Source organism: Didymella exigua (assembly GCF_010094145.1).
Source record: "Didymella exigua CBS 183.55 unplaced genomic scaffold M421scaffold_5, whole genome shotgun sequence".
Classification (NCBI taxonomy): domain Eukaryota; kingdom Fungi; phylum Ascomycota; class Dothideomycetes; order Pleosporales; family Didymellaceae; genus Didymella; species Didymella exigua.
The window spans coordinates 381,046-396,044 of NW_022984779.1; the positions used below are offsets into that span (position 1 = coordinate 381,046).

General features: G+C 56.6%; 7 protein-coding genes and 1 non-coding gene across 8 annotated transcripts; 3 read left to right on the forward strand and 5 right to left on the reverse strand.

The window, feature by feature from the left end:
* Positions 1 to 102: 102 nt before the first annotated feature.
* Positions 103 to 1,142, reverse strand: M421DRAFT_98741 (mitochondrial carrier; the record flags this gene model as incomplete). The annotated part of the gene is made up of 2 exons (XM_033598649.1): positions 103 to 782; positions 836 to 1,142. 2 exons carry the CDS (start codon positions 1,140 to 1,142, stop codon positions 103 to 105), a joined length of 987 nt encoding a protein of 328 aa, XP_033451883.1.
* Positions 1,143 to 3,005: 1,863 nt separating this feature from the next.
* M421DRAFT_t26 lies at positions 3,006 to 3,092 on the forward strand. Its single transcript has one exon. It is a non-coding gene; the product is annotated as a tRNA-Thr (tRNA).
* Positions 3,093 to 3,295: 203 nt separating this feature from the next.
* Positions 3,296 to 3,575, reverse strand: M421DRAFT_417400 (uncharacterized protein). Its single transcript, XM_033591452.1, has one exon. The coding sequence runs from the start codon at positions 3,524 to 3,526 to the stop codon at positions 3,311 to 3,313; it is 216 nt and encodes a 71-aa protein (XP_033451884.1). The 5' UTR covers positions 3,527 to 3,575; the 3' UTR covers positions 3,296 to 3,310.
* Positions 3,576 to 4,423: 848 nt separating this feature from the next.
* Positions 4,424 to 6,504, forward strand: M421DRAFT_98742 (uncharacterized protein; the record flags this gene model as incomplete). Its single annotated transcript, XM_033598650.1, has 2 exons — positions 4,424 to 5,842; positions 5,890 to 6,504. The coding sequence occupies 2 exons, from the start codon at positions 4,424 to 4,426 to the stop codon at positions 6,502 to 6,504; spliced, it is 2,034 nt and encodes a 677-aa protein (XP_033451885.1).
* Positions 6,505 to 8,054: 1,550 nt separating this feature from the next.
* On the reverse strand, positions 8,055 to 10,034 carry M421DRAFT_2285 (uncharacterized protein; the record flags this gene model as incomplete). Its single annotated transcript, XM_033588386.1, has 2 exons — positions 8,055 to 8,122; positions 8,177 to 10,034. 2 exons carry the CDS (start codon positions 10,032 to 10,034, stop codon positions 8,055 to 8,057), a joined length of 1,926 nt encoding a protein of 641 aa, XP_033451886.1.
* Positions 10,035 to 10,429: 395 nt separating this feature from the next.
* M421DRAFT_417404 (neuronal calcium sensor 1) lies at positions 10,430 to 12,164 on the reverse strand. Its single transcript, XM_033591453.1, has 4 exons — positions 11,785 to 12,164; positions 11,247 to 11,332; positions 10,903 to 11,198; positions 10,430 to 10,855 (listed from the first exon to the last, which is right to left on the reverse strand). Exons 1-4 carry the CDS (start codon positions 11,793 to 11,795, stop codon positions 10,676 to 10,678), a joined length of 573 nt encoding a protein of 190 aa, XP_033451887.1. The 5' UTR covers positions 11,796 to 12,164; the 3' UTR covers positions 10,430 to 10,675.
* Positions 12,165 to 12,310: 146 nt separating this feature from the next.
* On the forward strand, positions 12,311 to 13,932 carry M421DRAFT_417406 (uncharacterized protein). The gene is made up of 2 exons (XM_033591454.1): positions 12,311 to 12,693; positions 12,744 to 13,932. Exons 1-2 carry the CDS (start codon positions 12,546 to 12,548, stop codon positions 13,574 to 13,576), a joined length of 981 nt encoding a protein of 326 aa, XP_033451888.1. The 5' UTR covers positions 12,311 to 12,545; the 3' UTR covers positions 13,577 to 13,932.
* On the reverse strand, positions 13,770 to 14,803 carry M421DRAFT_2288 (uncharacterized protein; the record flags this gene model as incomplete). Its single annotated transcript, XM_033588389.1, has 3 exons — positions 13,770 to 14,048; positions 14,100 to 14,535; positions 14,586 to 14,803. The coding sequence occupies 3 exons, from the start codon at positions 14,801 to 14,803 to the stop codon at positions 13,770 to 13,772; spliced, it is 933 nt and encodes a 310-aa protein (XP_033451889.1).
* Positions 14,804 to 14,999: the final 196 nt, after the last annotated feature.

A 14,999-nucleotide genomic window follows, 5' to 3' on the forward strand; every position in this document is an offset into this window, starting at 1 on the left:
ATACAGTACTTGGACAACAAAGAATCGAATGCCAGCGATACCGCCAGGGGTACTGAAGTTCGAAAGTGACAGAAGAAATTTATCATGAGTGCTAGAACACTTTTACTGGTCATCGTCGTCAAACATCTTCCTCATTGCTTTCTGGGCAAGCTCGACACCAGCGAAGGTGGCTGCGTTGGCTGGGACAGCTCGGGCCATCGCCGGCCCAATACCAGGGAAGAAGGCCTTGTAACCGCCGTTCGCGTAAATGCCCTTTATCGTGCCACTGATGGTTGGCCGGCCCTCAGCGCTCTGCAAGCGGGACTTGATTGTATCAATAGGGAAGACAGGAATCCACATGGCGATACCAGCAGCACCGCCAGCGGCCATGACGGCGGGCATGCTGAGTTCTCCTGGCCGGCCGGAAACTGGATCCCTGGGCGTGAGGTTCCTCTTGACAGTCTCGTAAGTTGCGAAATAGAACGCTGAGCCTGGACCGTCACGTGCAAGCGTCATGGCAGAGCCACGGTATACCGAACGAATTCCACCCTCCTTGTATAGCTGCCTGACAACATCCACACCACCGTTATATCTGTGCTTCTCACCCGGAGCCAACGTTTTTTGGCCCTGAATCTGCAGAAGCACCTTCACGCGCTCGAAGGGTGCGGTGATGATGGTTTGGGGAATGGCAGAGAAGAAACCGGCGGCGGAGATTTGAGCAACGCTGAACTGGCCGTTCTCGACCGTCGAGACGGAAGTTACGAGCTGCTTGCCGAGATCGTAACCCCAGAAGGAAACAGCGACTGCGCGCAATCAGCATGCAGTTTGGCACTACAAGGTGGGTGTGAATGCTTACACATGGGTGTTACACCTACGAGAGGTGCGGATACACCTGCATACAGTCCTCTTACCAGACCCTCTCTTGCGATTCCCTTCCTCAGAACATCCATCGCACCAGTGTAGACACCCTTCTCAGCAGTCTGCATTCGCACCTTCACTAGGTCGAACGGGTGTCCCACAACCACAGCAAAGACACCACCTACACCTCCAGCAACAAGCGCGCGAAGCGACTGGACCGAAGACTTGGTCGCCTTCTTGACATCTTCCTTGAGCTCTTCCTTCGAGGGAAGCTTCTCGGCCACCTTCTGTGTGGTGGTGGACATGGCGCTACGAGTGAGGAATTACGTGCGAAATACGTGCGATGAAGCTCAAAGAAGCTCAGAGATGCTTAGACAAGAAACTGAGAGGGTACTTGCGTAAAAGATCAAGTTGAAAATGTTGTGTGATTTGGAAGAAAGCGACGGGTGTTTAGGCATGTGAGCTCCAGGTCTCCGGAGCTTGGTCCACGTCGCAGCCGAGCGAGGCCCGGCGTGCGTGTGCCGAGGCAAATCAAATCGCCCCTCCAGACCGACGTACTCACCTGCTCTGCAAGTCCATCTTCCAGAAGTCCGAAGTGGGTCAGAGACGATTGCTCGAAATCTCCAGCAACAATCGCTCTGCGCTGACGAAGGCAAGATAGCCAAAACAAGACTCCGGATGATCGCCGCAGTCCCTGGATGTGGTTACGCGAAGCGCGCCGACAGACGCACCGCCAGACTCAACGGCTAACAGACATGCAGCCATCGCCGGACGGGTACCTGAAAACCTTTAGCTGAACCTGAAAATCCGGGGCTCCACACTTCACGATTCATTTTCATAGGCGCATAGAACAACACATTGCGATCAACGTCCTCTCAACGGATATCGTAACATATACCTCTAGTTACACTCGATGGCTCTTCTATGCTCCTCACAGTCTGGAGGCTCTCAGCTCATCGACGCACACCATCCTGATGCTCGGCCATCTGGCTATGATAAGCACATGGGTATACGGCTTGCTTCAAGAACACTGGAAAGTGGTTCAACACTTACGAGCTTCTAAAGTTGTTGCTATCAACTCAATGGAACCGGCGATATACGACGATGGGTAACGCAGCGTGATGTATTTCATCATCCCACAAGGCACAATTATCAGCAGACTTGTATCTTGCACGCTCTTCGATCAGGTACCAACTTATTCACCGTGATGGTCTATGCAAAATAGGGCATGTGTTCTGTTCTGCTGGCGAGATCATCTACATCTGACTTCAACAGAAAGACCTTCTATAGCCAAGTGCAAATCCGCTCCCAACATCGTCCACGATAACTCTGCGGATACACAACCCGCGTCATCAATAACCGCCCCAGACATCAGTGCGATATCGTGACCCTGCGAAAGGTGAGGCAAGGTTGAGTAATTGATCTGCCTCGGTGACGGAAAATTCGTCACCTGTGGTCAGAAGGAATTCATGTCGATAGCAAAGGAATACGGCGAATTGTCTCATCATCACAGAACAAGAGCATATCTGTAGCAGGCCTTTGCATTTACAAGTTCTCAACATAAACAATAGAGGTACCGTCATCAATTTTCGACTCGATACGAATCGTGATCTTCTGACACGCAGGTACATGACATGTTGGAGCTTGAAATTGCCTTAATAACAGGATCCGGAGTCTCTACGAACACGTACATATAGACGGATGAGGTAGTACGCAGCAGTCACTGAGAGCGTATTAGGATCAACACTCCTGCCCAATCAGGCCAGGCCCCAGTCAGGCAGTCCCGGGCTAACGAATGAACTTCTCTAATGGCTGAAAAGCGAGGCTCCGACTACTGGCTGAAGATAGCTGCCTCTGTGGGGTGGTCAAGTGAAGCAGGTATATGAACACATGCTGGAGCCTGCCTAGACGGTGAAACGTCGGCAGGTGAGAAGAACACACTGCGGGAACATGCCGAGGATTCGCTTAGCTCCACACAGCAGAGCTTTCTAAATCGAATTACCGACATCAACAAACTCAATAAGATCGCAATTTCATGTTTTTTACGTGCTGCCCGCTCGAAATAATGTTGTTTCTCACAAATATTGAATATATAATACTACTAAGTCGCTGCTCGATCACAAGTCAATCCAACAGCGTTGGAATCCCCCGTGCCCGACTGGCATCGGGCCCTCTTGGCTTAGTGGTAAAGCGTATCACTAGTACTACCTCGGTGTGCAATGATAAGATCGCTAGTTCGATTCTGGCAGAGGGCATCATTTTTGCCGTACCTGTCAGTAGGCCTTCCTGATCGTTTGTGGCCTTTGTTTCAGACCCTTGTGGGGAACGCAGGGTCGTGCACGCGGGTAGACCAAGAGCGACACGTGCCTTGGTCGCATCTAAACTCATGATTATCTACATACCGACTTTGTAGGTAAGCTGCTATCTACAATGTACAGGTAGCCGTCTTTTTCCTGGCTGTCGTGCGCGTGCGCTACAAGACGACCTCTCTCACGCCTGCACTGCCTCGATCTCTTTTGTCTGTTTGATGAGCACTGGAGACCGCCGAAATTACGAGTCGTCCACCCCACAGCTTAATCTGGCAACTTAACCTAGGACGAAGGCCGCATGCTTCCGCTTCCTGGGCAACGACACACCATCTGACAGCTGCAAACAATTCCTGGCTCCACAAGTCCCGAATCCACGTCATTAAATCTGACCATGACCCGTGGCTGGAGTGATCGATCAGCCGCACGAGGAATGCGGCGGAGGCTGGAGATCCTCAGCAGCTGCTCTCGTGCTCTCATCTTGTAAAGCGACCCACCCTTCCGTCTTTCCGAATCGTGAAAATCCTCCAGACGCCTTCGCGGCCTCAAACACGCTGGGATAATGCGCACAAGGGCTCCAGCACAGCGAACTGCACCACCCAGAAGCTGAAGGAGAAGAAAAGCTTGAGCTCATCAGCATCCCGGGAAATTGCAAACAAGCAGCGAATCAAACGTAAAGCGTACCTGGCTCTAGGCCGCCGCTAGCTCCGATTGTGGAATGATGAACGACAGCACAGACTTCAGGGCGGCGTCCACTAAAGGCACGCGAACGTTTCGAAGGACGATTGGCTGCTCTGCCGTGTTTCCCTTCGACCCTATGCGCCTGCCCTGCTTGAGGCCGGGTCGCTCCTTCTCGCGCCCTCTGCCGTTCTCTCACCTTCACTGACCGACCTTCCTGCCCGCGGCCAGGCTGTCGTGCTTCTTTCAACCGTTGTGCGCGACTTCGGCACTACACTCTTTTACCAATAGCTCTCACTCTTTATGTCTAGTACTTAGTCTACTATCAACATTCCAGCACGCCGACGCGCCGAGGCCAGAGCCAACTGTACATTCCTTACAGCACACAGCCTTCACTCCCTTGAGCCACAGCTGTAGTAAATATTTGACAATCCTTCGCGTTTGAACACAACACTACGTAATCACAAACTCAAACCGAAACGAGGAGGTGAATCGGACTCACTCACTCGACGCGCCCACTATATTCTACCACGAACGAACACGGCCCGTAATTACACCACTCCCACAACTTGGATCGATAATCAACGCGTCTTGGGAGCAAAATGACGCATCAACACGGACACGTGCACGTTCGCCGTCAGCGCAACCAAGAAGAGGACGATGATCCAGTTGAGATAAAGACTGTCCTCGTCACGATGTCCAACACCTACACTGGCAGAGTCGACTGGATCACAGTGCAGGCCGATCCCACGAAGACACTTGTCCCGCCCGCCGTAGCAACAAGACCTCTGTCAAGCGCAACAGACGACGACGATGATGATGACCACACGACATCCGCTAGAGCCACAGCGACTTCCACATCGAGGAGGCCTGCGTCTACAACACCAACACACACCACCGGGTCGGAAGTCGAGGAAACGTCGACCGCAAAAGCAACGAAGGACCAATCTACTCTGCTGGTTGCGACCAAGTCCCCCACTGCCTCTCATTCGGGCTCGCTGGTTGGTGCCCTGGTGTCTGCCACTGCTTCTGCCACTGCTTCTATCTCCGCCACCCCTACCTCCGCTGCCTCGGAGAGCGACGGCATGTCTGGCGGTGCTAAGGCCGGTCTTGCTCTTGGTATCTTGGTCGGTGTAGCTGCCTTACTTGCGGGCATTTTGTTTATCTATCGCCGCAAGAAGAACGCCATGGCCGGAGAGAAGGACAACGAGAAGATTGGCATGCACGATGCGCCTGCACCGCTACCTCCCCAGGTCCCAACGGGCGCAGCCGCCGCTGCCCCCAGCATCCGCACCATGTCTACCGCGCCCCGCCTCAGCCTTCGACCGGTAACCCAATTCGACCCCACGTTCAACGAGCAACGCAAGAGTGGAGGGAATCTGCTTACCATCGCTGCGGCTGCGGCTGCCGCTCCTGCTGCTGCCGCCGCCGCCGCTTCTCATGACCGTGCTGCACCTTCTGATGACCGCTCAGTCAGTGCTTGGGAACGTCGTGGAGCTGCCAGCGCTGATCCGGCTGTCAACCCATTCAATGACCCTCAAACACCTGCCCGCAGTCAAGCCCCAGCAAATCCCTTCGGTAACAGCGCTGCCGTTGATTCCGCGCATGCAAGCATTCCCGACTCTCCTCCTCAGCATTCGGCTGCCCCAAGCACTGACCTTGATGCTCGCGTTGCGTCAGCCCCCGCTCCTACCACTGGAGTCGATGCAGTGGCAGTCGCTACCGCAATGTCGAATGTCCCCATGCCAGAGCATGACTTCCCTGCACCCCCTAGCATGAACAACGCCGATGGTGTTCCAGCAAGCCCAGCTTGGACAGAAGATGTCCCTTCGTCACCCGCTATGGGTACGCCGATGATTGCTGGCGCCGCAGGTGCTGCTGGTGGCCGTCCTAACGGTCCTCCTCCTGGTCCTAACAATGTTCACCGTGTACAGCTTGACTTCAAGCCTTCCATGGCTGATGAGCTTGAGCTCAAGGCCGGGTCACTGGCTCGCATGCTCCACGAGTATGATGATGGATGGGTAAGTCTCGTGAGCGATCCTTCTGTGCACATACTAACACAACGTAGGCTCTGTGTATCAGCATGGACCGTACCCAACAAGGTGTTGTACCCAGAACCTGCCTGTCTAAGCACCCGGTCAAGCCCCGTACTGGACCACCTCGCCAAGGACCACCTCCAGCACACATGCGCGGCCCCCCGATCCGTTCGCCAATGGGTCCGGGTGGAATTCCGCAACCTCGCCCGATGTCTCCTGCTGACGGCCGCAGCTCGCCTCACCCACCTACCCTGTCACCCGCTAATGGTCCTATGTCCCCTGGCCCTCGCTCCATGAGCCCTGGTCCTCGCCAGATGCCCCCTCCTCATATGCAGGGCCCTCCCCGTAACCGCGCGCATAGCAACGCTCCCTATCCTGGCTCCCCTCAGGGACGCGGTCGTTCAAACAGCAACGCCCCGTACGCCGGCCCTCCTCGCTCAATGTCTCCAGGTCCCTACGGCGGTGGACCCATGGCCCCTCCGCCTCAGATGGGTCGCCCAAGGTCAAATTCCGCTGGCCAGGTCAACGGCGCTCGTCGTGGACCCGCCCCTGGTCCGAGCCCCATGAATCCCAATGCCGGCCCTGGCCCAGCACCGATGGCCAGTGCTGTCCCTAGCAGGAAGCCGGTTCCTGGTATGGCCTTGTAGAGCCTGTGCTAGCGATCTTTCATGAAGATTATGTGGAGCATTTTTGCGATTTCCTTTGATGGTCGAATCACTCGCTTTGTTCGACATTTACGCTTTTGCTTACTTTCTACTCTCTGCACTGCACCTGACAAGCTCTCTATCTGTATCTATGTGCAGCGGCGCAGTACAGATCTCTTTATTTGCTTTCGGTGTTTATACCCAGACTTGTGTTTACATCTGCGTCCTCTGTGACGTGGAAGTGGACCAGGTCGTTTTACTAGTTGATAATGTCTTGAAGATATTGGAAGGTTTGTTGATTATCACCTTGTCCGCTGGGAAGGTCGGATGGGCTGGACATAGTATACATAGCTCATTGCTGCCCCGTTTAGTGGGCGTCTTGGGACATTTACTGGACTCTTGGGGTGGCTTTGACATGGATCGCTGGCTGCATAGGGGATTAGGTAAAAATGTACAAGTCACTACGATCTGGCGTGCCCCATGCCACGTTGAAGAGCCCTTGCCACGAGGCTTTCTGGCGCACCTTCCAGTACGAATGAAGCAGCTGTTCCGAGGCACTTCAACCCTACAACATGCAACCGCGTTCGATTGACACAGACTTTCTCCACTCATTGCAGCAACCAGCACCAACATCGGCAAGCTGGCAAGCAACTCAAAAGTACCGAGTCAATCTCGTCGAAGCGTTGCGCAGCCCCATGTCACGGTTGCTGGCCGTCTTCCTCTTGCTGCGTACGACCTGGCGGTCCCGCTGCGCACTTCACAAGACAAGCATAACGTCGAGTTTTCATCCAACGGAACGCTGCAGACGATGACGGCTTACTAGAAGCACCAGAGCAAGCGCGTCGCAAGAAGAAGCAGAACCACGAACTCATGCCTTGCTCGTCAGCGGTGTATTTGCACGCGGCTTGGGAGCTTGCGCTTCGCAGGCTCGGGGGTAGGGGATTCGTGGTTCACTTTTCGATCTTGGTGAGTAATGTACATACTGCTATTAACAAGAGCTGCGTGTTTCCTCTTCTGCATGGACAAGGCCTTCGAACGGCGGTGATTCACATTCACGATGGCTGCCAGAGGAAGGCGGACAAACGCCAATCAACCGCAGCGGGTCTGATTCAGCAGAGACAAGTAAGCAGACGAGTCCGGATACACGATGGGAGAAGCACGGGAGCATCGAGGCGAGCAAGTTCGACACGCACTTCAACCGCGCTGTTCAGCGCACTACCCCTAGCCTCAATCTTCGTTTCAGCAACGCTTTATTCAATGCGGGTTTTACACACGAGGAAACACCTGCAATGCATCGTTCGACGCCGGGACGCCGTGCGAGTCTACCCTTACAAAACTAAAGATGCCGAGTGTGAGGACAAGGGCTCCAACAGCGATATCCAGACGGCGGCCAAGGCTGTGCAAAGATGACGTCGTGCCGGACTACTATCGCAGGCCGCGGCGGGCGAGTCTTGCACGGGGACCAAGAGTGCCGTTGAGGCGACATGTGTCGACTGTTTGTTCGTGTTGGCCATGTCCGTCCCACGCTCGCTACTAATCACAAAATGCACAGCTTAGTCGACCTTGATGGACCTATAGATGCGGAGGGTGAACAGCCAGCTCGCGAAGAAGCCAATTGTGCCTGTTGACGGAGTTAGTTAGCGTCGTCGTTGCTCAAGGACCCGGTCTGACCTACCAGTCAAGACAAACACCAGCAAACTCAGCAGCGCCGAGTAGCCCAGATACACAACCCCGCTCGTCAGCGTCGAGAAGCTGACGTCCTTGGCCCAGTACAGCAAACAGCTCGCAAAGACGTAGAAGGCACTGGCGCCCGCGGTGAAGAAGCTGCGCCACTGCCAATGATAGTTCTCCGCACACAGCAAGAAGTAAATCACCAGCACCGTGACCGCGGCCGAGGTGATGATCATCAGGCCGAAGCAGATGAACAGAAATCCAAACATGTAGTACACCTTACTGAACCAGATGCTGTTCATGATGAAGTACAACTCTACGAAGATGGCGCCAAACGGCAGCACGCCGGCGAGCGCCATGGACGGGAGCGGGCGCAGGTATCCGCCCGACGGGGGGATCTGTCTCGGGATCTGGTTTGTGCGGACCGGCGGGTCGATGGCGGCCTGCTTGAAGCCGAGCCAGGAGCCCGCGAAGCTGAGCGGGATGGAGATGATGAACCAGATGACGACGATGACGAGCATGGTCGTAAAAGGGACGGCGCCGGATGCGCCGCGGCCCCAGAGGAACAGGTTGAGGAAGAAGAACCAGGCGAAGACGACGACGGGGAGCGCGAAGGGCGTGTAGAAGAAGCACAGCTTCCACTTCTCGCCGTGGAAGAACTTGTAGGTTCGTGAGGAGACATAGCCGCCGATGAAGCCGAAGAGCGTGTAGAAGATGATGATGACGGTTCCGAGGGCGCCGCGGTTGCTGGGGGACAGGAAACCGAGGAGGGCAAAGGCAATGGTCAGGGCAGTCATGGCGAAGAGCTGCGCGCCGTTGCCGAGCAGGACGGACAGGAACAGGGGGTTCTTTGGCGGCCGGAAGACATCGCCGTGCACCAGCTTCCAGCCAGAGTCCTCTGCGACGCCATCCTCAACGTTGCCGTCTGCGCCAAAGTCGTCGAGCGCAAATGCATCCAAGCGGTTGTATCTGGCAATATCCTTCCTAAGCGTGCGTACCAAGACGGTGCTGACCATGCCAACGAGGAACACAACGATGACGGCCGAGTTGATCAGCGAGAACCAGTGGATCTTCGGGTCGTATACGTGGAGGTACTTGTCCCAGCGTGTTGCGAACGGCGTAGGGCTGGGTCGCCAGTACACGCTGTACGTGAAATCCACCTTGTCGCCCTTGTCTTCGTTGAGTATGATGGGTGACTGCGCGTTCTGGCACTCGGACTGCTTCGGATCCTTCATCGAGTACGGGGCGACCAGGACGCCGACAACACGGTAGTTGTCCGGCCCTGCCTTGTGGTAGTCGATAACGATGTCGTAGTGGTTGTTGAAGATGGGGCTCTCTCCATCCAGCAAGCCAAGCGCGAATCCAGGACTGTAAAAGGGCAGGCCTGAGTTTGGATCCTTGAGTGGTTGCGCCGCTGGCAGGCCGTCTATGAGCCAATTCAGATCGTATCCCTGCTTGATCTTGTTGTTCACGAACACGGCGTCCTTTGAGTCATACTCCTGCGGCCCACAGAGGGCTTTGCAGGTCTCGTTCACGCCCATCTTCAGCTCGAACGGGCTGTCTTGTATGCGGTCGCCGAACAATATGCTCCCCAAGCTCTCCCTTACGTATTTGGGCCCATCTTTCGGGCGGCAGAAGTGGAAGGGCTCGTGGTAGTAGTCGAACGAGAAGACGGATCGTAGCTTCGGATCGTTCTGCGAGTCTGCAGGCGTCAAGTGGTTGACGAACAGCGGCACTGCGTCTCCCTGCTTGTAGGACGTGGGAGCGGTTCCTGGGAAGTAGAAGGCGGCCGCTGGCAGAGGCGCGAACGCCAGCAATGATGCTAGGACTGCGCCGGATACTGATATGTCGAGTCGCCGCATTGCGGACGTATGTGTGCCGCCGGGGTCGGTCCTGGTGTGGGTGTTGCGCAGCGTGCTCTTGCAATACGTTGCCCTCAGCTCAGCCTCTAGGCAGGCCGCGGAGACGGACCGAGGTGCGTGGGGATGCGTGGGGCGGAGACGTTCAATTCTATGGATTATACAGCCGCTATGACACTGCGCAGGCACTATTCAGCATCACGCGCAACGCTGGATGGTGGAAAGTAGAAAGTGGGAATGGCAATCATGTTACTCAAGCTACCTGTCCAAGCTCCAACTACGTGACAAGTTCCAACGTTACGCGTCAGATCGCCAAGTACGGTGCAGGCCACCCGCCACGGCATTCCCGGCATTGGCAGGGTCCAGTGTAACCAAACAATCACGAATGGTTTACATCGGTCGAGAAACTCCTACAACAGCACTGAAACGACTCTTTGTGTATTGCACCCCGGATGCCCATACTGATGCAGCAAGTCATATCTACATCAGTCATGATGAACCAACGCCTAAGCGAGACAGACCTCCACCTCATGCGGCATGCTGAATGAGCGCATGCCAGAAATTCCACGACGCATGCCAGAAATTCCACGACGCAATGTGGTATCCAAGAAGCCAAGAACAAGAAACAACAACGACGCGCCCGCCTACACCAGCCCGTCGTAGAGGGACAGCGCCGATACAATCGTCTCGTCGCGCTTGGAGCCTTCCTTAAACTCGGCCATGTCTAAGCTGCCGTTCTCGTCCTTGTCCATCATCCGGAAGATCTTGCGCACGCGCTTCTCGGGCGTGTCCTCGTCCTCGGGGAGCTTGACCATGGAGCCAACCTGCATCTGTCAGCGCACGTACTGGAGCGGCAGCATGTTGGACGCACCATCTTGTAGATGGCCTCTACGATCGCCAGCATCTCCTCGTAGCTGATCTTGCCGTCGCCGTCAATGTCGTACAGCTGGAACGCCCAGTCAAGTTTGTCCTCCATCTTTCCTCGACTTGTAACGCTGAGCGCGCAGATGAACTCTTTGAAGTCGATTGTGCCCGACTTGTCGGCGTCAAAGACGTTGAAGACGTAATCTGCAAACGACGATGGGTCCCCGAACGGGAAAAACTGCTTGTAGATCTTCTGGAACTCCTCCTTAGTGAGCATGCCGGACGGACAGTCCTTCAGGAACCCTGCATGGCGTCAGCGACATCCCGGCAGCTCGACGGACCGGCGCGTACCCTTGTACCATTGCTGCAATTCCTTCTTGTCGAAGTGGGTGGCCTTTTGGAGGTCGGCCAGCTCCTGCTGTGAGAGCTTGCTCTGGCTGTAGATTCGAAGCATCAGCGTTTCACTCTCTAGTCTCACGTATTGCACAGCGCTCCGGGCGGACAGCTCCCTCCACAGCTCGTTGACGGCGTTGGCGAGTGCCACAAGCTGCGCAGACTTGTAGTGGCCGTACTCCGGATCGCCGCGGTTCGGAACGTTGGCGGCATGTCGACGTGCAAACTTGAGCGGCGGATGTGCCCGTTCCAGTAGAGGTATGCTGGACGCGCCTGATGGCACCGGCGGTGGCGACATGTCGTGGACTGACGCAGTCGGCGAGAGGCGCATTCGGTATGCAGTCGACGGCGGAAGCACAAACTCGACGAATCATCTCGAGTCGTCTTTGCTGGGTGCGGGCCGTGTCGAGGAGGTGAAGGGAAGGCGTAGCCGAGAGCTGGAGTGGCAGTGCGCGCTCGCCCCGCGCTGTGCAACAAGAAGGAAGACAGGACTTACGATTTACCCATGTTCTCGCCTGAGGGTCTGGGGAGTGTAGCGGAAGATGGAGCGCGCGCGGACGTGCGTTTCGGTGAGAGGACGAGGTTCCGCAGGCAGAAGTCAGGCGCGGCAGCAGAAGTGTGGATGCGTCGCAGCGGGGCGTCTCTGGACCGCGGGCGCAGTCGATTGGTGGTTTGGCGGGGTGCAGACGGAGCGAGGCGCAGCAGCGACACGCAGGAACGGGTACGTAGGGTCTGGGGGTGGATGCGATTTTGAGGTCACAGGGGCGGGGAGAGTGTGAGGATGCTATCGAGGGCAGCCGGCTGGTTGCTGGCGAACTCGGAGCGACACATGGTGTTATGACGAATGCGCGCGGGAAGGTAGTCTGGCCTGGTCCCGACAGGAATAGCTCGGGGGTCTCCGTCCCGAACCAGCACCCCAAGCACCCCAAGCACCCCACAGGACAGTCAGCGCCCACAGGACAGTCAGCGCCCACAGGGCAGTCAGCGCCCACAGGGCAGTCAGCGGCCTGCCCGATGATTTGCAGCTTGTGAGCTCGATGCGCATTCATGCGCAACAGCGAGCTGCAGTGCTGCGACGCCCTGGTTGTGCAAGACCAGGCCGTCACGTGCCATTGAGGGCTCGGTGTTTTGCGTTTCAGCATTTGTTCCTGGGCTACGGTAATTAGTCTGACCGTTGCCGTCGTATTCTTAGCCGCCAGACCCTTGTCGCGCCTGCTCGCTCTAGAGTCTAGAGTCTATACGACGTGCCTCGCAGCCATGGACGACGTCTTGCAGGCCCAGTTCGACCGGGTCGAGCAAGCCCTGGGCACGCTGGTCGACTCGATCGCGTCCTACAACCCCAATCCCCAGGCCGCAGTCGACCTGGTCGCCGCGGACAACGAGCTCAGCCATGGCCTCGACCAGCGTAAGAGTGAACGCCAGGCCACCGCTGTCCACGGCGACTAACGCAGACAGTCGCCAGACACCAGGCAAACCACGCGCGCCTCCAGACGCTGCGCGCCGAAGCCGAAGCTCTCGAGGAGCAGCTCAAGTCCTCCGTCGCAGCGCTAGCCAGCCTGCGCAGAGAGCTCTCCGAAACGCCCGCGACCGTCTTCCCCGCCGCCTCGCGGCCCGTCCCCTTCGACGAGCTCCTGCAGTACGCGAAAAGCATATCCCGCTACACCGTCCCGCCGACCTTCCGCGAGCGCGTCCCCGATGCAGAAGACTCCGCCAAAGAGCTCGACGCCCCGACCAGCGCACCAGCGACCAACGGCCTCAACACGCCCACGACTGCAGTCGCACCCGTCGAAGCACCGCACAGCGCCGTCGAAGCACCGCACAGCGCCGCCGAAGCACCGCACAGCGCCGCCGAAGCACGCAAGGAGGGCGAGGCGCCCAAAGAAGGAGGAGAAGAAGAAAAGAAAGAAGAAGCAGCCGCCGTCCCCGAAATCTCCGCCGCCGAAGCAGAATGGCTGCAGAAGCTCAAGGACAGCGGACACCCCTGGTTCCCCTGGCCCCACGCGGAGAAGATCCGGCGCGGCAGTCTGTGGAAACTGTACTACTACCGCGAGCACGGGCGCAATCTGGACGAGTTTGACATCGAGGCCCACGAGGAGGCGGAGAGGAAGGCGTTTGAGCATGATCCCGAGGCGCCTACCGAGAAGCCTGCCGACGTGCAGGCAGAGCCGCACGTCCAGGACCAACGCGCTCAGCAGGGTCCTCCGCCACAGGCTGCGTCCGCTGCGCCTGCTGCCCCGCCGGCCGGTGGCTTCACGCTGTTTGATGATATGGAGTCAGATGACGAGTGATGTTTGGACCGGAGATCGATGGGAAGGATTGTATATATTAGGAGCGATGGGAAGGATTGTATATATTAGGAGCGGTGTAATTTATACTGTCATGGGGATATCTATTCTAGCAGACCAGCCGCCGCACAACGAAAGCAAGGCCAAGTGACTAGGGAAGCGGCCGTCAGGGTCGTCATCGTATCAGACCTCGTGCTCATGCGCGCTGCGCACCGTCAAACACAGGGTCCTCCTGGTGGTACGCGTACTGCTGCTGGACAGTGTCTGCAGTCGACCCCCAGACAGGGTTCCTCGCAATGACAATAATGATGACGAACGCCAGAGCATAGAAGGTGGAGGAGATCCAGGACATGACCGTGTAGGCGATCTCTCCGTAGTAAAGGCCGCCGCCCACTTGGATGGCAGTCGCGGTGAGGGACCACACGGCGCTGACGAGGAGCGAGAAATGCAAGAGAGCGACCCAGGCCAGAAGAGACTGCTCGCGTGTTAGTTCTGCCAACCGGTGAAGCCAGGATGAGGGACGTACACTTTGAGCCATGCTCCTCTGCCTGAGAGACTTCACTGCGAGCACGGACAGGGCTCCGGAACCGATGATGCTGAGTACATGGAGCGCGTCGAACGCCAGGCTGATGTATATGGCTGCGGCAATATTGACGCCAGGATTGAAGTAGTCGTTCCGACCCAACTCGTAGTAGTACTGGCAGAGCATGACGGTATAGGTGAAAAGCAGAACACCAAGGATGAACAAGTCGATCCCAAAGACGACTCTGAGGACGGACAGGTTCTGGCCGAGTTGTTTGCGGAGCATCATGTTCAAAAGGTAGAAGACGACGTATAAGAGCAGCATGGTCGAGATCCAGGACAAGACCAGACCTGCAATGCTGGTGTTGAAGGCGGATCTGTTGTCGTTGAGTACCTCGCAAGCGCTGAGGGTTCTCATGATGAATTGGAAGGCGTATTGGCTGTTGCCTGTTAGCTGTTGCGTATCTTGCTCCGATAGCTTGAAACTCACATGGCCACGAGAGACAGAGCGCCAATGTAGGCGAGACCGATCAAACGCTTTCCAGCTCCAGCTCTCTTACGGACAACGCATAGTGTAACGAGGATGCCTAGGAAGACGGCAAGAAAGACGACAGCGTGAGCATAATCGGCTATAGCCTCGGGTCGGTAGCGCCAGTAACTGTCGAAGCATCTCGACCTAGAAGAGCTAGAAACATAACCGCGTGCCATGTTGGTCTTGTTGAAGAGCGCGGACAACCTTTGGTGGTGTAGCTTGTAAGGCTGGAAAGAACATGTCCATGTAACAGCAGCCCAACGGTGCCTTTATGCCTGCCCGCCTGCTGCAGCCTCCTCGTGTCGTCCATCTTGGCTTTCCGACTCGCAAGGGGGCTGAAAGGCTTGGTTAGCCGCGAGGGCGCCTTTCCAG

Excerpts from the sequence above, each read along its gene's own strand:
- M421DRAFT_417406 (XM_033591454.1), top strand. The coding sequence starts at position 12,546 with ATGGACGACGTCTTGCAGGCCCAGTTCGACCGGGTCGAGCAAGCCCTG. Across the intron at positions 12,694-12,743 it reads CAGCCATGGCCTCGACCAGC|TCGCCAGACACCAGGCAAAC; the intron begins GTAAGAGTGAAC and ends TAACGCAGACAG.
- M421DRAFT_417404 (XM_033591453.1), bottom strand. Across the intron at positions 11,199-11,246 it reads ATTGCAGCAATGGTACAAGG|GGTTCCTGAAGGACTGTCCG; the intron begins GTACGCGCCGGT and ends GACGCCATGCAG. Across the intron at positions 10,856-10,902 it reads TAGAGGCCATCTACAAGATG|GTTGGCTCCATGGTCAAGCT; the intron begins GTGCGTCCAACA and ends TGACAGATGCAG.
- M421DRAFT_417400 (XM_033591452.1), bottom strand. The coding sequence starts at position 3,526 with ATGACGTGGATTCGGGACTTGTGGAGCCAGGAATTGTTTGCAGCTGTC.